The sequence below is a fragment of the Gymnogyps californianus genome, chromosome 1 (genome assembly GCF_018139145.2).
Source record: "Gymnogyps californianus isolate 813 chromosome 1, ASM1813914v2, whole genome shotgun sequence".
Taxonomy (NCBI): domain Eukaryota; kingdom Metazoa; phylum Chordata; class Aves; order Accipitriformes; family Cathartidae; genus Gymnogyps; species Gymnogyps californianus.
The window spans coordinates 137,128,189-137,149,384 of NC_059471.1; the positions used below are offsets into that span (position 1 = coordinate 137,128,189).

General features: G+C 40.1%; 1 protein-coding gene across 2 annotated transcripts in view; it reads right to left on the reverse strand.

Moving 5' to 3' along the window:
• FAR2 (fatty acyl-CoA reductase 2) overlaps positions 1–21,196 on the reverse strand; it is a 159,594-nt gene that overhangs the window by 88,905 nt on the left and 49,493 nt on the right. For both annotated transcript variants that reach the window (XM_050904280.1, XM_050904288.1), the window contains exon 2: positions 2,112–2,346. In XM_050904280.1, coding sequence (XP_050760237.1) covers positions 2,112–2,300 — 189 coding nt within the window. In that variant the 5' untranslated portion in view covers positions 2,301–2,346. The remainder of the gene's footprint in view (positions 1–2,111; positions 2,347–21,196) is intronic.

Below are 21,196 nucleotides of genomic sequence, written 5' to 3' on the forward strand. Positions count from 1 at the left end.
CAGCAAACTTAACTGGAAACAATCTGCAAAAATGTTAGCAATACTGTTTCTTGCCCTCTTCATCTGCAATGAAATTAACAGTTACTGGAATTAACAGTTTCACGTCCAGAAAAAAAACAAAGGCTGTCAACATTTTCACATGGAAATAACCTTTGAAGAGGTGGGTTTCTGCCTTAGGGAAGTATTTTTGCTTTATTTTAAAAAGATCAGCATCAAAAAGACACCTTCTTCCTTGAGGGGACCTGAATGAGTTGTGAGCATACCCCTAGAGTTTTTTCTTTTCAAAGCTGCAGCAACCTAACTTAGAGACTTGCCTCCTTCTTTTGTTCATTTGAAACACGTTGAAGCAGGCTGTCAAAGGTTCAAGGAGAGGTTATCAACTCCTGTTTGCTGTTGTCATGCCTAAAACTGCTGACACATGCTAGGGAAAAAAAGAGTACATCTAGTACAGCTGCAACAATAAGACAGCTACTAGGGAACCTCACCTAGAGCTAACAACAACACTAAACTGTGCTGGCCAACTGAAGAGATGAGCCAGTAATATTTATACATAAAATGCAAACAAAGCTTATAGAAAAATAGCTACGTTTGTCATTTTCTTCGTGGTTTAAAAAAAAAAAAGGGCAAAAAACCATGCAAACACACCACATTTGGGATTTTGTTGTTTGATGATGAAAACCATTACCCACAGTCTTCAGTGATGAAAGCTGTAGAAACAGCTGAAAAATGTTCATTGAAAGGAAAAGTAATGAAAAATTGTGCACTTGACAGACTTGCAAAAAGCAACCAATGCAACAGTTTCCTTTTATATCACTTACAGATTTTCCTGAACATGAAAATAACCTACCCTCTATTGAAAACACACCAAAAAAAAAAATCAAACTCTGCTGTTGGACATACTTAAGATTTTTCTAGCTTGATGCCTCAAAACATTAGGAGGAAAAAGGCATGCCTTCTCCCAGACCTACTTGTCTCTAAGTAAGTTATCTATAGACTTATTTTACCTCTAACACCAGTAGAAGGAGGAGGAGTACTTTTCCAGTCAAGTCTTGTTCAAAGCTTTAGACCAATACTCTAAAGATATGTTGACATTTCTCAGATTAATTCCAAGTAATTCCTTGCCTACTAGGGCCAGATCTGTCCCTTCCCCTCATTTCACATCAGCTATGTACAAATTCACACTAGCAGTAAGCATTAGCTTGAACTCTGGCACTTATCATAGCTGGAGGAGTCTGAGCAAGTTCATGACCTGACCACTGGCCTAAGCTCCTGAGGACCTTGAGGTCCTCAGGCCAAGTCCACTCTAGCTAACTGGTCTAGCAGTTTCTCCTTACAAATCTTTACATTAAATGCAGCAAAGGGCTTTGACATCCTTCTTGACACTAGAGATCTGGTTTTCCTCACCGGGGCGGCAAGCTAAAAGCTCAACAGAAACACGCCACATGGGTGGAGGTCATACAGGTCTGTGCTTCAACTCACAGGTCTGTCTTAGCCTTTGTGTCTGCTGCAGTCAACTTTGGAAAACACCCTTTTCAAATGCAGCAGTATTTTATCACTTCATAAGTAAGGTTAAACTGGAGCTGACATCAGAAGATGGCAGATTCCCCTGTGTACTGCAGCAATGCACAGCCCACTATATGTTGCCACCAGGCTTTGTCTTATGAAATGAATGTAATGCCCCAAAAAGGGCAAGGAGTAGGGTGTGATGGGCTCACACTCAGTTTTATTTTTGAATGCTAGTGTTCAAATATTAAGTTGTGAAAGTGGGGGAAGGAAAAGAGTTCATGAAAGCAAAATACTGCTCTTCTTGCAAAAAGGATATTTGCTAAGGTAACATGCTTTTGAAAAAATTCTCAACAAACAGCAATGCAAAAAGGAAGAAAAACAATTACATCACTACAGTGTAAAATGCTCCATCACCTGTCAAAATTAGACAGATCCAGGTTCATTCATGTACAATTTTTTTGTTTGTTTTAGACACAACAAAAATATACAATGGTCACAGCAGAAGATGGTATTTTGTTCTTCATTAATTGAGTATAACAGAAGTCCTTTGCTTCACCCAGCTAAATGGATTTCAGATTAGACTAGAATAAAATATAGAAACTTACCTTGCATTTCAACATGTTGGCCACTCTCTCTTGCATTGATTGTCCAGCCTTTGGCCTGACGAGTATATAAACTGCTTTCACTTCAGGGCTGGAGCGCAGAAGCTTTTCCACCAGTACTTTGCCCATGAAACCTGTAGCTCCTGTGATAAGTATGGTCTTTCCATTGTAATAAGCTGAGACTGAAGACATGGTGCTTTCTTGTCCTGTCCTTCCTTTAACTTCCTGCAGGAGGTACCTGAGAAGATGCAGAAATAAAGCGTTAAGGGCTTTTGAGTCAAGACATAGATCAGTTATTTGGGAGCTACAGTCTGAGATACCCTTTTCTAGTCAGCTATGGCAGCTCACATTAGTTCAGTCAATAGCAATTTTAAATATGATTTTTTTAAAAGTCTTTATTATGAAAATAAACCATAAAAATGAAAAAGGTTAATCTGAGAAGCTTAAAAAATCAAGCTCAGCCTTATCCTCCATATTGTACCATAGCTGCACCCAGCAGTCACAGTTTAGAACATAACTTGTCCTGTCCAAGACTCCTAGCAGTAGATGCTCATTGCAGTGTTGAATAGCCTTTTTCTGCTACACTGAAGTGGCAGCCATGAAGATATGCAGTTATCCCTACAAGACAAAGTAGAAACAGATCTCCTCACAAACGCTGCAGGTACAAATGTGCACTTTAATTCCACTGTGCCAAGCTGTTGCATTTCTTGTCAGCCATCACTGAGCAACGTGCTCAGTCTTTTCCTGTTGTCTCGGCTTCGAATAAAACCATAAAGAAAGCTCTTCTTCGTGGAAGATACAGTGCAATGACATTGCTCTGCAAGACTGCAATACCATGCTCCTGTGTGTAGGTCATCACCCATTACTGGCTGTTAAGGCCAAAATCCACCCCACTTAACTCTAAGGAGCATAGATGTCATATGCTTTCTCTGGAGAGTTTAGGTTGTTTGAACTGCCCTTTGGAGATCCATTGACTATATAAGGGGGCTGACATGACTAGGCTCCCACATGAAGTGTCCCAGTGAAGTATTTTAATTAGATACAATGGTTTCAGGCCTACATGTCCCCAGCCATCCTGATTCAAACTCTAAGTTGATTAAATGACAAACAAGGCTGGACTGAATCCTCTTAGAATAGCCCCTCTCTCTATTAGACTAATGGAAGGAAAAAAAACCCTCCTATCTTTGAAGTGCGGCAGATCACAGCATGCACAAACCACTTACATTGCAAGGGAAAGGCTCATGAAAAATATAAATAAATGTTTTGAAAAAAGCCTACTAAATTTGAAACAAAAAGAAACAAGAACAGTAGAACGCTGTCAATCAAGTATTCAAGAACCAGGACAATAATCTTCAGGTACCTAAGAAAAATTTCTCTTCCTCCTGCAGAAGCTTCAGAAACACTGTTGGCCACTTCAAGATTCTCAACATGACATGAGTCAGCTGCATGTTAATAAAATGCAAATACATCAAAACAGACATACAGCAGTTGCTGCATTTTTGCAGTCTTCCGAGATTCCCTGTTCTCACTAACAACTCTTTTGCATTTCTGAAACCTAGTAAACCATTCAGAGACAGTGAAGTAGCCTAACTTAGAGCAAAACCACAAGCCTTCATAGAGAAACATCTTATATAATGAGTCCTTGGCTTGGACCAACACAAATGAACAACACCAAGTGATTTAAAGTACTGCAAGAATCTTGGCTACATGTGATGGTAGGTTAAATTCCCTTCACCACATGGGACCACGAGAGAAATATAGCTTGTCCTACAGCCCATGTGTTCCTCAGGATAGAGTGAGGTATCTTACCCCAGAAAACTGACCACCAGCTATGTGAATCAAGAGAAGCACCACGGATCAACCCTTACAAGGTGTGCCGTGTTCACTGCAACACTCAGGAATGTGCTTAGCTGGACTGCGATCCCCAAGGCGTCACCACTCACAATGGTGAAAAGTGATCCACAGTCTGTGTCAATGTGCTGTCATTATTTGGGTCTACAGCTGATGCATCTACCCAGACCTGACTTTGGATTCCTACCAATCTGCCAGTTTTCACAATCACTGTACTGCTACATGGAAACATTGAATGTATATTTCTAATGGGCACAGACACATAAACTAGGGACTCAAGCCCAACAAAATATTGCTCTTCTTTCCCACACTGCCTGGGACTGCAGTACATAGCATCAAACAAATGAAAATCCCCAAATTTCTTTATCCGTAATGAATCATCAGGTGTGCCATCCAATTTAGAAAGTGGGTCAAGCAGAATAACTTCTGAGGGACACTATTTTACAAATTAATAGCTGTGGGTATTCTGGCTCAGTGAATTTGAGTATTAGCCTACTTTCAGATATGGCCTAGATTACAATTTAAATGAATGTAGCAGACTCGTCTAGGCCTATTAAAAACCTTTTCTTATTAAAGAGCTGGCCACTTGGGAAATTAAACAAACAGGTTAAACTATTAGATAATTAACTTATTTATAACAAAATGTCACATCTCATTCAGGTTAGGAAAAACTGAGTGATATTGGAAGACAGGAACTTGCAGAACCTGGAAATGTGTGAAAGGGTGTTTGAGTCCAAAAGTAGATACTAGTTTAGCCAGATGAAGACAGAGGTGACAAAAGACTTAAGAAATTTGGTATGACACTTGCCCTGCAAAGCAGAAAAATTAATTAGAGAAGACCTTAGTCACTAGAGGCCATACATATTATAATGAACATAAGGAAACAGATGAAATATAAGACCACTTCCAGTCACTGGATACTTGCTTTGAACTCATATTCAGAAGATCATATGTACCTAACCTCACCTAATATTCTGCTACTACTTTGCACCGCAAACTTGGAGATTACCACAGTGTTTAACAGGAATTACTCTCCTTCCCACACTTCAGTAGTAGAGGACATTTCCAACCTGCATCACTAAACATTAGTGCTTTGCATTACAGTTGTAGACTACTGCACAAACAACTGTTAAGATTTCCAAATGCGGACATCAATTTATTATGTTGTTTCATTTGGGTTCTCTGTTTGAGCTATCCAAATGGGGCTTCATTTGTTTTGGCCAGACATTCAATGCCTACTAGAATGGGGGGGGGCAGAAAAAAGAAAAAAGATCACACTACTTTAAAGTGTCCCTAAAATTAGCCATGCAGCCACATTTCATTAAGTATTTCTGCCAAGGACTACACCCACATAACTGACAGTTTTTCCCCATGTAGTCTGAGACCATTTTGAATGTTTGACTCCAAAAAGTCAGGAAAACAATTGCATCTCCCAAACCATTCTGGTATGATGAAAATGGAAGCAACAAACACAGCCACAGAAAAACTGAACTTCTAACGCAATCATCTGCTGTTCCTCTTGATTACTGGCTTAACCCTATAGAGTTAAAAGAAAAGGTAAGAAAAATCACATCCTTTCTATTTTCTATAATAACGCACTCCGTCAGGCAGCATATAGTTCGCAGGGCCAGTTTCACAGTTGGATCCAGTTGCTCAGGGTCTCATCCACAATAAAAAGCCATGAGGAATGAGATGGTGTTTGCTTATTACGGGATCAGATTTGTGTCTCCTTGTGTCTCTCTTTTTTCCCTTTCCTAAGTTAGCTTTTGTCATGGTTTAACCACAACGAAGAAAACACAATAATCTTGTACCCATCTGACGCCATGCTAATTATCAGCAAAGAAAATCTGTGTATTTGTTTAATGTGCACAAACGAATTGAAGTTTTGAGATCATGACACAAAAGCCACAATGCTGCAGTCTGCTATGTTCAGACAGATCCCTGAATCTCCACTGTCCAAGCAAATTTAAAGAGGCTTTTACTACGTTCTAAATTCAAAAGCAGATTCCAGTTTATATTCAGGATTGCTAAGATATTTTCCTTTCAACTTAGTCTTCACTTGACTTTTTTATTTTTCAGAACGATCTTTGGTTTTTATATTTTTAAGAGTGTGATTTTATAACAGAATTTATTCTTCTCTGTTTTAATTGATTTTGCTTGGCCTTTGTAAAGAAAGTACTGAAGAAGGTATGGAGATTTTAAGGAACCAGAGGATTTCTAAGGTCAAAAGGTGTGATTCAAGTAATGTCTGCTGACCTGACCCTTTGGATGTCTACTTCAAAATACAGAGAACTATATGCGTGCCTTTTTGACTTTTTACACTTAGTCAAATGAAGAAAAATCGTTTCCTGCAGAAGCTTATACTTTGCTTTTCATTTTAAGGAATAAACAGTCAATACTGGGCATTAACTATTTCCCAGTCAATTAAGTTGCAAGGGATTAAGCGTCTGGTAAGAGAAAACTATTCAAAGTCTGAACCATGGTCAGCAGTTGCAGTGAGTTGACCCTTATTGAGGTGAAGAAGGATAAAGACTATTTCAGAGCCTGAGGTTCCTGTCTCTTCCAAAACTGACTGGAGGCGAGAAAGCCACTGAATTGTGGAGAAAAGCCCACACAAGGGCTTCTTGAAGCCCAATTCAAGTGAGTAATTACATGCAACTGTGACTGTTTAGGCACTAATCAGAGCAGGAGAGTAATCACTGATACCATCTGAATTACTGAATGCAGCATCTTTGCACCAGTATACATCTCACTGATGCTGACTCATCTCCAACCATAGTGTGAAAAAACCACCTTTTGGACAGCCAGCCAGGAATCACACTGAGCATCTCTGCAGGCACAAGTACACAAGCTGCTTTAAGGGTAAAGCTCTGTTACTGATGCCTGTAACAGTCTCCTCTGGATCAGACATAAAGGACGATCTACGGTGCTGCATGACAAACAAAGCCATGATCTTGTGCCAGGGCATATGCCAAAGGACAAGCAAAGGGAAAGGTGGGAATCCTACCAACCTAATACTTTCCTCCTGCAAAATAAAACCCTCATATCATCAACAGAAGAGTAAAGGAGAGCTTTCCCCACCAAGAGCAGGTACAATTGAGCTCTTATTTAACAAAACAACTAATACACTGTCCTCATCTTCCACATACTTCAGTGATGCCAAATCTGCATTCAGATTACAATGGTGTCATGCCGAGAGTTAGACTGCTATCAAAGCCATAGCAATGGGAAGGAAAATGTATAGCTGAACCTCATTGACTGCTGCTACTGCCACTGCCCAGGGCAGGTCCATGGCTGCAGAAGAACAAGAGACGGCATTGAACAAGAGATGTCAAAATGGTGCACGAGCAATGAAGGATAGGTAGACTGGAGCAGGTTAACATTGCTGCTGGTTATTATTGTTAATAATAACCAAATATATGGTTATACTATACTAAGATTTCCATGCCCCACTCAACCAGGACAGCAGCCATTTCAGAAGCTTATCTGTTGAGATATTTGCCTTTTCAACTCAACAGCATAAAATGAAAAAAAAAAAAGATATTTAGTTTTGTGCAAGAGCAAAGGACTGTATGCCTGTAAATATACATCTAGATTCACAATCGGCCCCTCTGGCATCTCCTTCTACTTAGTCTGGTTTTGATGAGTTTTCTCATGTCTGGTTCATTTTCACAACTTTGTGCAGGGATGTAATTTCTGTAAACAAGAGAGTCAGACTGTTCAGATGAGTCTTTTAGACATCATATTAAATGTAATGAACTAGCTTCAACTAAAATTACAATTAATGACGAATAACATTTTTTGAAACAAAGCTACAGACAACAAAGTCCTTTAAGACAAAATAATTTTTGGCCACTTTCTGAATATAAATTTTTAATCTTGGGTACAAATATCCAATCATACATAAGACAGTTTTCTTTAATCAGGATTCCGGAGGTGTCAGAATTAACCTGGGACATGCAGAGAAAGAAAAATTCCTCTGTTGCTTCAGAGCACTTGTACAGCTGAGGTCAGAAGAAGCAATATAAAGTGGTTACAGACTATTTCAATCTCACCGGTTTGCTTCCTCAGTCTATTAATTATTTTACGAGTTTAAAATGGACTGAACACTGGGGATGCCTGAACAATGTATCTTCATATAATTATTTTTTTATTTTTTGCCCCAGGATGTGTGACAGAGACTCCACAAACTATGCACGTAATTACAATACATAAAAGCAATTCTTTCTAATATGTGTTCTTTGCCTGAAAGCATTTGTGTATAACTTCTTGTTAGTTAATCATCAGCAAGTAAATAATTCCATGACTATGACTGTAGCAGGAATAACCTGATCTTTTCACTTTGGTGGCCAGTAGAGGTGGACACTTGAACAACGAGCAGTTTTCCTCCAACGCTAATGCATATACAACAATTGTATGGTTTGAAGCAAATCAGTATAATCCAAGGAGAGCGTGTACATGGATGAAGAGGCAGGAATAGTGTTAAAAGTTCAACACCTGCACACCATCTCCTATAGAGCAAAGTCCAGTCTGAAACAAAGCAACTTTCCAATCTTCTGATTCCTGGAGTAACAGAGTGCTCCATTCCATGCTTAAAGAATAAAAATTAAAAAGACAAAGGAAAATGCAATAAGCATCTAAATGTTTCATTTATGTGCTGGCACTAGAAACATGGGATATAACAGCATCCGTCAATTCACAGTGAAATCTCAGGCGTATCCAGGTGCACTGGTTGTGCATGCTCTGTCATTTGAGATGCTTTATATGAATATCAAGGTTTTGTTGAGCACCAGGCTCTGCTTCAGAGATTTCACAGATTATTTTTAGCCCCAGGACATCTGGAAGTAATAGAGCATGCTGTGGCCTTAGAGTCACAGAGCAGAGACCCACACCATGCACGCTAGCAATAGCTGAAGTAGTGACTTGCTTTTCACCATAGTGACTTAACTGCTGGCTTCTCAGTAACACCAGGAGGAAGCTTATGTCACTCAGCTCCATTGATTTGATTTACTGGGCCAAACTCACAATCAGGGTAGTTCCACTGCAATGACCAATGTTTCAGCTGGGATTAACTAGAATTAGCTTAGATTTGAGCCTTTATATTTAAAATATTTTCTGCATTTTCAGTAATAAATAACAGTGACTCAGAATGGAAAAGGACTGTAGTTCAACGTTGCACAATATTTTTTACAATAGCACTGCTAACACGAACAAGCAGATAGTACCCAAAATTATGCACTTAAGTTACATAATCTATTTTCAAAGGTCTTTAGGCACATAAAGATTTGTGTAGTACATGATGTTTGGGAAGAGGTAGGGGAGATTTTACTGATGGCAGAAAATGAAGCAAAGAGGATGTTAAAATGGCTGGTCAAGGGACAAATTAAAAGATCCTTATGGTTTGCTAAACTTCCATAATTATTTAATAGCACTAACAACCTAATAACAATAGCAAACTGGCAAAGATAAACCTTCTCCCACTGAGCTACAGAATTAAAAGGAAGGTCATAATCCATCCTTTATACAGGCACTATAGATGCTAATACAGCGCAAAGAAATAAAATCCTGTGATTCAAAGATGGGCACATTTACAGCCAGACTGAACTCCTGATGATAATCCTCTTTACAAAACAGATTTGGCTCCAAGCAATTTACACCAAATATAAATGTTGCTGCTAGAAGCCTGAAGGTTAAATTACTTTTCTCTAGCTAATGTATTTCAAATCATTTTTTGTTTGCCAACAGTACTGACTCAATTCCATAACAGCATACTCATGTAGCGACAAGCAAGGAGAAACTCTCATTGCTCCCAGAAACCCTTCATGACTTGAAAAATGACACCAGTTTTGCAATTCATTTCAATTTATAACAGTTAAATCTAAAGAGACAGTGCAGTGTGACAGCATAATTAAGAGCTAGAGACAATGAGCAGCATGGACAGCCAGATCCTGCAAACTGCTGAACGTTGCATGACGTGGACAGAAGCTCTCGATCCTTTGGAAACCACTGGGAGTTGTGGCTTCTGGGCTAGAGATCTGCTCGCAGAACAAGACCCAGATGTAGGGCAAAAGCTTGAATTTCCAGATTTGGTCATTGCTTAAGCATTACCTGTACAGCTTCACAGATTGGCTGACTCTCCTAAGTCGTCCGAACTGTTTGACCGCCATTAAGAATTAGAGGAGAACGAATGAAGCAGAAGGGCCACTTATGTAACGAAACCCAGGAGCAGCTGGGTGAATCAAGTGAAACATCACTTGATTTTTCAGTGAAACCTGTTAGTCTCTCTCACTCTCACTATGCTCTCTCTAAAACTGATGAAAACAAGCCTATAAGTGTTTTAGAGCTAAGATAGGGCAGTTGTGCTAAGGACATACCTACATATGTGATATGGGATTTTAAAGAACAAATATTTCTCAGTAGCTCGAATATGGACGTATTCTTCCTTACCCCGGTTTAGTTAGCCTACTGGTAAGAACAGCAGCTCCCAGAGACATCAAAGGAGCAGCTTCTCCAGGCTCCTTTCTGTATTACGCAGGTCAGTGACTGTGCCCACTGTCCCTTTTTTTTAGCTTAGAGCTAGTTCTTGCAAGGCCATTGAGCAGGTTGCAGGGTCAAAGCTTAGGTGCTGTGCACAGATGAGGACTAGAAGAGAGTTTTCGCTCTGCTTTGGAATAATTAAATGCAGACATCTTATGATAGAGCATTTCTGCAGGCGATCCTTCCCCTTCTCTTTCCACTAACTCACTCTTCACAGCCATTATCACCTTGCTCTTTCTCCTTTAGCTGTGACTGGGATTTCTACAACCAGCAGTCCCCTCTCAAACCCCTAAATCAAAACTCTTGCCATACCCATTGCACACCGATCATGCTGCATCTTAGCATTGCAAAAGGGAGGTCTCTCGGTGATTAAGTCAAAGGTCTATGAATCTCTCTGTGATATCAGGGTGGTCTGGCACATTTATTTTCTTTTAGAGATCTCAGTTGATAACTTTGTATTAGCATCCAGCATCTCTTAGCACAGTATTTGAAGATTTTCTGTCCTTTTCCACCACTTGTTCTTGCCCTTCATCAAAAATAGTGGTACTATCATTTACGGCATTTGTGGGAAGATTTGGATTTGGAGACACCAAGTGGGGCAGGAGGGTTGATCTGCTTGAGGGTAGAAAGGCTCTACAGAGGGATCTGGACAGGCTGGATGGATGGGCCGAGGCCAATTGTATGAGGTTCAACAAGGCTAAGTGCTGGGTCCTGCACTTGGGTCATAACAACCCCATGCAATGCTACAGGCTTGGGGAAGAGTGGCTGGAAAGCTGCCCGGTGGAAAAGGACCTGGGGGTGTTGGTCGACAGCTGGCTGAATATGAGCCGGCAGTGTGCCCAGGTGGCCAAGAAGGCCAACAGCATCCTGGCTTGTATCAGAAATAGTGTGGCCAGCAGGACTAGGGAAGTGATTGTCCCCCTGTACTCAGCACTGGTGAGTGTATGGCAGTTTTGGGCCCCTCACTACAAGAAAGACATTGAGGTGCTGGAGCGCATCCAAAGAAGAGCAACGAAGCTGGTGAAGGCTGTAGACCACAAGTCTTATGAGGAGTGGCTGAGGGAACTGGGGTTGTTTAGCCTGGAGAAAAGGAGGCTCAGGGGAGACCTTATCACTCTCTACAACCACCTGAAAGGAGGTTGTAGCGAGGTGAGTGTCGGTCTCTTCTCAAACATAACAAGCAATAGGACAAGAGGAAATGGCCTCAAGTTGCACCAGGGAGGTTTAGATTGGATATTAGGAAAAATTTCTTCATCAAAAGGGGTGTCAAGCATTGGAACAGGCTGCCCAGGGAAGTGGTTGAGTCACCATCCCTGGAGGTGTTTGAGAGACATGTAGATGTGGTGCTTAGGGACATGGTTTAGTGGTGGACTTGGCAGTGTTAGGTTAATGGTTGGACTCGATGATCTTAAAGGTCTTTTCCAACGCAAGTGATTCTATGATTGATCCAGTTTAAGAATACCTGCATACAATTTGAGGGTAACAGGAGGCTGAAGTGTTTTGGTGTTTTTTTCAAGCCCCACTTTTGGAACAGTTCAGCTAGCACAGCTGCTGTGAAGGACAGCAGCAGCAGGACTGCTACCTCCCCCCGATTTCCACATTCCAACACTCATGGAAAACCATCCCATAGTGACCCCAAAACAGACTGGGTAGCCAAAAGTATCTAAAAACTGACTGCATTTCTGTAAAAAACGAAAAAAAAGTAGCGATTGATAGTAGTGATGCAAATATTCATGTGATTGCAGGAACCATGTTCTGCACAAAGGCACTGTCACGACGTAAAGAAGAACGGTCCTCACTCAAGATTTTGAGTCAGCAGTACTATTGATCCAAGTAGAGCATTATCTAGTAAGTAAATCTATCTCATGTAATGATGGAGAGACTATCTTCCTGAGGGATTCCTCCTTTACCCCTAATTCTCCCTCCTCTACTGTCACTGTAGTCTCCATCCAGCTCTCTTGCCAGGTAAATACATAACCACAATGCTTAAAAGTCTTAATGAAATCAAACAGAACTGCATTTATACGTTTTCATATCAAAATCTAAAAAATACAGAAAACAACAAAAGAAGAAACTGAGTACAATGTACCAGGATGTCAAAGTGATGACCCCTTAACAGTCATTAACAAACGCTTATCTAAGCCATGCTACCTTCCTATTGTTACAACTTTTTTTACAGCTATGTCCAGTAGAAGCTGTATATAGAAAAGATGAGTAGCTTTGTACTCCTGTGTGGATTTATCAGAATACATACATATTTTTGTTCAAAACAAATGCAAAGTATTTAATAAATGACTGAGTGACACTAGCTGCAAAAAAAAAAAAAAAAAAAAAAAAGCTGTGGGGATTCAAATGTACACAGGTTTACCCTCTCCAGTTTCTGATGACATGAGTCCCCCATTCAATTTGTCTGGATTTTCCAAAGCATGCAGGCTTCTATTGAAGAAGACTTTTCTTTAGTAATGTGTATGCACATACTTGTGTTTGTACATGCACACATGCATAGAAAACCATTTTTAGGTTGTAGACGCAACAATCTGTTAACTGCGTTTCTCCTTGAGTTGCAACCATTTTTGGGCCATCAAGACCACAACTATCTTTTACATGCTAGCGGCTGTAAAATATCTCTTATTGTAGACTTTTACAAGCTGTAACAGAACAAATATTCCTTTTCCTCCATCCCTCCATAATGTCCAAATTTGCTAATACCTCCCCTATAAGGTAGAGGAAACCACCTGTCAGCTGAGAAGCTCTTGACATGTTGTCAGTGAAACCTCTTGATAAGCTCAGATAATATAGTAGCATGGTGTACGCTGCTTAACAGAAAAATGTGGTGACTATACTAAGAAGTCTAGCAGTCCTGTGACAGCAAGCTAAAATGAAATTTCACACTTTAGATCTCAGATCTAACAGAGTGGAAAAAATTACCTGCTGTGTTCGGACTCAGATTTAAGGTTAATTAAATAACTGTAATTATTTTTCTTTCCAATAGAAAGCTAAGCTCGGCAGTCTGAGCATTTTTATATTCAAGTTTTATTAAGAAGCGCAGCCTAGAACCCTACTCTTGCCTTGGCTGGCGTTGAAAGACAAAAATGCTTGGAATATTTCCCACCAAGAGGACTCTTCTTAAAAGGATGACCAGAAGGATGTGAGAGTCTATACTGTCAATTTTATAGCAATGCATATATACATACAGACATATGTTTTCAAAACCAAAGATTTAAGATACCATCAAGTCTTCTTTTCATATTGAAACTTAAAAGAGAGCATTATCAATGGAAAGACCACAGTTTTGCCTTTTACCTCATCATTGCATCAAAACTCAGACAGGCTAAATAAAAACAAAAAGAATTTATTTTTTTCATTTCTCCCACATTGCTCTATTGTTCACGCTTAGAGCACTTAATGGCACCTGGCAATGCATCAGACAACAGCAGCGGTCTCATTTGTTCTGTCCAGCTACTGAAATAGGACAGAAGCTATCCAGGCTTCTGCTACGCAAAATTCTCCTGTCAAGTGAAGTTCTCAGCAGACAGAGTAGGATCAAGCCCTTCAGGAACAGGGAAGAAAAGCAGCCAAAGCATATTTCATTCCAGGAAGTCCACAGGGAATTTTACGCTGCTTAGTGCATGCTGCTAGTTGGCTTATTCTGCAGCAAGCCAGAAAATCAGCATCAGTGACCAGCGCTCCGATAATTCCCTGCATCCCTGTTTTGTCGAAGACAATTCTGGCACTACCTGAATCAGAACCGCAATACACTGACATATTTGCTGCCAGAGTCCTTGGCACTAAGACAACGACCTCACACAGGCAGCATAAGGTTGTATACTAAGGCAGCTACAGCAGCAGAGCTGCAGCTGTTCCAGTTTGGCAGGTTGCTGCCATGTCATGACTCTCGCTGTGCAAATGTGATCAACTGACAAACATCTCATCCTCCCTTTGGAAACGCACAGAAACCACAGCGAGAAGAATCTAACAAGCCACTGCATCCTACAAGGACACATGTGTGGAGCTTTGGGAGAGGGCAATGGAGACACTGGTATGGGGCTTGCCTACTTCTGAAGAGAGGGTGAGGAAATGCAATAGCAAAAAAAAATTTAGACTTTATATATATAATGTAGAAAAAATATAAAGCATACTAGTTCTTAAGACAGAAGTCAGTGAGACAGAAGGCACTTCAGAGAGATTCAGCGGTATTTCTGCCTTCCATTACACCTCACCATTCTGGGTAGACTTTTCCCCTGCTTTGTCTGACTGTCTCTGTGGGGATGCACTCCCAACCTCTTTAATCCTTGATCTATTGCTTCTAGCAGGACAAGAGAAGCATGGAGTTACAATGCACAGCTGATTCCTGCTGCTCCTTCCAAGGCTGTAGGATAGCTTGGGGCCAGGGGATGAAAGCGTCAGAGGCTACATGCGCACAGCGAGACTACTATTTTTGCCTCTGCCCCTTCTGACAGCAAATGTCGTCCTAAGAGTTTGGAAGTTTTTCCTTGCGATCAACAAACACAGCATGCGGGCAGCATGAGCGAGAAGGCCTCCTTCTCTGGAAACTTGAACAGGGAATACAGAAGAAGCCCAGCTAAGCCAGAAGCTTCACTAGCCATATGAAAACAAGCAGTGTGTATTAATAGGTAGCTCCAAGGTAGCTGCTAGGATTTTCAACAGACAGAGTAAACCAGTGTTTGATCAAAGTGGAAAACTGAAGGAAATCTACTGAACATGGGTAGGGTGAGGGTGAACATATCTTGGATGCTAACTGCTACCAACAGAAAGATGAGACTGCAAAATTAGCTTCTTTTTAAAAGAAAATAAGAAAAAGCAAGAGGCAGCAAAGAGTTTGTAGGACTCTCTGATTAGTATCGGAGTCAATCTGTTTATAGAGGACTTCCCATTCAGCTTCTACCAGTAGGCCTACATCTCACAATGAGCTGTGTGCAAATCCAAGAGACCTCCTCACTGTGCTATGCCCAGAATTACCCACAGCAGCTTAAAACTTACAGTAGTTCTGTGATCTCTAAATGCACTGAGCCAAATTACTCCTGGGTGATGATAACCTAGCAATCTTCAATGCTGATGACATGGAAACCGAACTCTTCCAAAAAATAGTTTCCTTAAGACTGAGACCAGTAGCTGAAAGAAATGAAAAATAACTTACAAGGGTCTCCTCATGTGCCTTGGAAAATCTATACTTCTCATAGAATTTGCCAACTGGCATGATGTGGCTAGCTGGCAACGGAGTCTGCTAACATGGGTGCTGATCAAAGCTTGCAGAGAAGGTAGGCTTTTGTCAAGCAGGAGCTAGTTCAGTAGGAAATGGACTGAGATCCTCTCATTTCTTGACATTTGACAGCCACTGCCATAATATTTTGAGATATAGTTTAAAGGTGTAGTTAGTAAGAAGGTATCAACAAAACACAGAAATCATGGTCTTATTTGCTCTTATAAATATATTAAAACTTCTTTTTCTACCCCCATCAGCTCTTCCCTTACTTGAAACCCAGCTATGAGCAAGCAGAACTCGTTCTACTAACAGTGAGAACATTTTCACAAAATCTTTTGTAATTCAACTGACTGCACTCTTGACACTAAATATTATCTGTACTTAATTTCTGAGAGTTTAGTTACTCTTAGGAGGTAGTTTTGCTACGTCCCGATCCTCATCAGATGGCTTTAAGGATTTCTGACTCTTCTAATTAGTACCTCTCTCCCTGTTCTACCAGGATAAACAGACTGACAAAACAGAAATAAAACTAAAAAGCAAATGTTAAGCGAGCCTGAGTATGCTATTTTAAAATACAGGGATGCAATATTCTGAAACATATACTCCTGCAGCAGAGACTACATATTTGCTGCATCCCAAGCTCTTTGGGATGGGAACTATGCAAGTGCAATAGTACCAGTCAGAATAGGTCTGATCACAGCTGAAGTTATCGGAGTAGAAATATTTTTTCTGGATTTGTATATGTAAATCAGCAATATAGCAAACACAGTCATAGCAAACACAGCACAGCAATGTTTATCCTTCCCTTTTGCTGTTAAAAATTCTCTCTTTTATTGTATTAGTGTATTTGCTCATACTCTGCTTTATACACATTAACTAGTGATCTCTGAAATACCCCAGAGAAACAAAGTAGATGTGTATTTTATTATTCCCATGATTAGAAGCAAGGCAATTCACAGGGGCTGTTAATGAATTAGAGTTAATGATGCAGTGCCAAGCAGCCACTTTTTTGCTCTTTTTATGAGTTGTGTTCAGTTCTTTTCAATTGTTTAGGTCATATTAGAACAGAAGTAACTTCCATTTCACAAGCCAAAGAGCACAACAGCAAGAAAGACCATAAATGCTGTAAAATACATTGATTTTATCAAAATAGTTGTTGCAGTACTGCAATTTCATTGGTATCATGTGCATATATAAATAAAAAAAGTCTTTAAAAAAAATTTTGTTGGTTCCGTTTTTGGTTCTTGGTGGGTTTTGGTTTGTTGTTTGTTTTTTTTTGTCATGCAGTTATTCCTCTCACTCAAGAGCACACAGACCAAACTGTGGATTCAGGAGGGAAATAATAATTATATGTGGAAGAAACCAAACTAGAAGATCAAAGTAATACCCTTCCAAATTACATTTTCTGACAAACTGCAAGGAAAATACACTCCATAAATCTCCTCACTTGGTTTCTGTGGAAGATAGGCAGCACAGTCTGCAGATTTCTCTCCCCAAAGTTCTCCAAGAAACACAAATATTTACTCTGCAAATAAAGGGAAAAGAGCAGGAGGAGGAAACTAAAGAAAATTCCCTGGAGTTACTGAAAGCTGCATTAAGGAACTTTGCTCAGCACATCAGCGGCTCTGAATAATGAGGCAGCAGAGAGCTTTGCAGCACCGGGAGCCTTTGAAACACACTTCTCCAGAAAGAAGAGACAATAAAATGTAAATAGAAAATGCCTCTTGGCTGGCATATACTGGCACAGAGAAAATTTTTCCTCCTTTTCCACATACAGAGACCAATTTTTTCCTTCCCCCCTTCTCCAATATTTAGAAGACAAGCTGATGAGAGATGACAACGCACATTTACAGAAGTTCAAAAAAATCAGCATTGAATAAAACATAAGTGCAGCATCAGAAAAAGATGGTCAGGCTGTCCTAATGTCATCTAACACATCCTCTGTGCACTGAAATGCAAGGAGAGAATGGAAAGAAGTAATTCAATAACGATTTGGTTCTAAACATTCAAGAAAAGTTTGAGTTAAGTTTAAAGCACTTGAATAATCCTGTTGTAATCAGTGCCAGGTTCAAATTAGCGCACATGTGTTTTCCTGAATCACAAATTACCTTCTCATCCTTAAGAAGCTCTGCATTCAAAATTTACATGCTCCTATACTGAATAAAGTTTTTTCATTACTTTTTTCTTTTTTTTTTTTTTGCAGTGACTAACAGTTAAAATCTTAATTATCTGGTAAAGAAATATATCCACAAATTTTGCAATGCTGGCTTTCCCCTGCCCCAAATCTCATCCTACCATCATCTATAAAATAAAGAAATTCTTCCTATTTCCAGGGAATCCCACACAGTCCTCTTAAAGTCAACTCACAGTTTAAATTTTGGAATAATTTTAAATTAGGTTAGTTACAGACTCAGGAATACATCCTGAAAACAAGGTACATGTGCTGACTTCACACAGTGTTGTGGTTTAACCCCAGTCAGAAGCCAAGCACCACACAGCTGCTCCCTCACTCCCCGTCCTCCTCCCCCTGCTCCTGGTGGGATGGGGAGGAGAATCGGGAAAGAATGCAGAACTCGTGGGTTGAGATAAGAACAGATTAATAACTAAAGTAAAATATAAAATTAACAATACAAATAATGAAATATAATAAAACTAATATTAATACTACTAATAAAATAGTAATGAAAAGGAGTATAACAAAAAAAAGGGGGGGGGAGGAAAAAAACCCAGTGATGCACAATGCAATTGCTCAGCACCCGCTGACCGATGCCAGAGCCACGATCCACCCCTCCCGGCCAACTCCCCCTGTTTATATACTGGGCATGACGTTCCAAGTTATGGAATACCCCTTTGGCTAGTTTGGGTCAGCTGCCCCGGCTATGCTCCCTCCCAGCTTCTTGCACACCTGCTTGCTGGCAGAGCATGGGAAACTGAAAAGTCCTTGGCTTAAGATAAGTGCTACTTAGCAACAACTAAAACATCAGAGTGTTACCAACATTATTCTCACACTAAATCGAAACACAGCGCTGTACCAGCTACTAAGAAGAGAGTTAACTCTGTTCCAGCCGAAACCAGGACACACAGCTCATGAAGTACAACCCTGTGGAGCAGCACCCAGCAAGCCTCCTGCCACTACCATGATCTTTCCCCCTCAAGCGGGAAGATGTCCAGCTGTACAGCCTACCTAGTGGTAGTGCCTCTGGACTGATTAATATGTACCTGCCCTCAAAATGCAGAAGACCACACAAAGTTGGTATATTAGCATAGCTTCACGTAGCACAGAGAAGTACAGAAATAAATATGCAAAGGCATATGACATGTTTCAGATTGTCAGGTATGCTCCCAGATTTTTCTGTGCAGCATCCAATCTACAGATGTGCTGAGCCTTATAGCTAGCTGTCCGTTAAAACACTACAGTTTTCTCTCTGACAGCAGTCTTCTCTTAACATCGATGTGGCTACTGATGTTACAGAAAGTTAGTAACAAAATATACACGAGATGCAGTCTCTCAAAATAGATGCAAGTCACTTAATTACATTATGCTTGTATAGAACACTGCAGTAAATGCTGTACTATCGTGCGCCAGTGATTTCAAGCTTAGGCACAAGTACGGAATGTTGGTGACTCCTGATTTTTTTTTTTTTTTTTTTTTTTTAAGCCTTTTCCTCTCATGTAGAAACAGGAAATTGTTATGTTCAAAGGTAAAGGTATTTAGCTGTGTTGTGACTACATAAGTGTTAATGTTTGATCAAACATAACAATAGAAATAAAGAGCCATTGAGGACCCTTCTAAAAAGAAGGATTTATCCATATCATTTAAGAAAAAATAACTTCTGACTCAAGTCCTGTTTATAATTTATTATATTTTCCAATAAATGATGATCTTTTTGACTTTTGTATGACCTCACGATCTTGGAGACAAAGCTCACAGGTTATAAATATCAAGCAAATGTCACTAGTTCTGAAACTGAAACTCTACCAAAGTGCTTTGGTGCTTTTAGCTCCATTGCACTAAGACACCCAAAGCAGGCTCACTATATCTTACATCTCTCTATTTTGTGTACTTAAAATTTTGATATTCAGAATAAGCTCAAGCGCCCTCTCTTAATTAATTTGTACCAAGCAGAACACAAAAGATTCGCATAAGTCAGGTCTCTCAGGCCCTGCATCTTCACAATGCATTGAAAGTCCCACGCGGGTTCAGAGTCTGTCCTCAGCCCAAACCCCAGAGATGCTGTGAAAATAAACGTTAAGTAAGTGACTTGGTGTAACAACATATGTGCATGGCAGGCTACCTTTCAATAAATCAACTGTTATCAGTCCCTGCTTCTCTAAACTGTAGCCAAAAGGTGCAATGTCCTCTGGAAGGTATCACCAATTGCATTATTGTCCTGATTCTTCAGACACAAATTATTTACCTCCAAGCCTTGCAACTTTTGTTGGATATCCCCCATCTTGGATTTTTTACTGCTAGTCTTTGGTCCAGCTAAGAGTCCTATTATGAAGGATTGAAGTGAGGTACATGCAGATTGTCAGGCTGGAAATTCTTTGCCAAAACACACGGCTTAATTGGGCGGGGACATAATAAGTAACATGTATCCGCACTAGGCTTGCCACAAGAAAGAAAAAAGTTGTGTTATTAACAGCCAAAACACACATTGACCTTGCCAAAAAGTAGTCTTTGAGGCAGGACACTTCCTGCAATACAGAGTTATTTACCAAAATGAGCACACAGAGTAAGGCTCCCATTCAATTATACCTCTTAGGGAAAAGAGTAGTAAGGAACAAACATGCCTACAGGTAGTAGCAACCATTTTTTCTCTCCAGTTTGATAGCACAGAAGTGGTACCACTCCGTTGCTTGTGAAAGCAAAGCAAAAAAACCCAGGAGAGATGTTTCAGTCTGCTCAAAATTTTATTTCTTGAAATCTCTGTAGCATAAAAACCTATTTTAGGAGAAATTTTTTTTTTCCCCTGGCTGTGCAAAACAGCCCAAAACTCAGCATATTTGGCTTCCTGAGAATTTTTCCTGGCTGAGTACTCACAGCCTACAGAGGCTCTCTGTTATAATTTTTGCCAATTCCCTTTCTTGACCCCTTTCCAATAGGATAACCAGAGAAAAAAGGTGGCAGTCAGAGAAATGGCACGACCCAAGGATCCTTGTTTTATCAGAAGGATGTTTGAAGCCACAGAAAACAATGCACTGAGGTGGCCTTAATTTGCACTGGAAGCCAACGTAGGTTTTGGGAGATTTAATGGTTTTGCCACCACATCCATCCTCTTTGATCTTATATTGAACACATGCCAAGAAATCTGGATCTTAACAACAGATAGGCAGAGATGTCCTGCAAGAGATACAGTCCTAAATAACCAGAGGGGAAAGAAATCATGCCTGTGAATATAGTGTGAGTCTTTTGACAGAAGGAATCTTAACCATAGATACAGTAGGGACATGGTAGGTGATTCGTGCTTGGAAA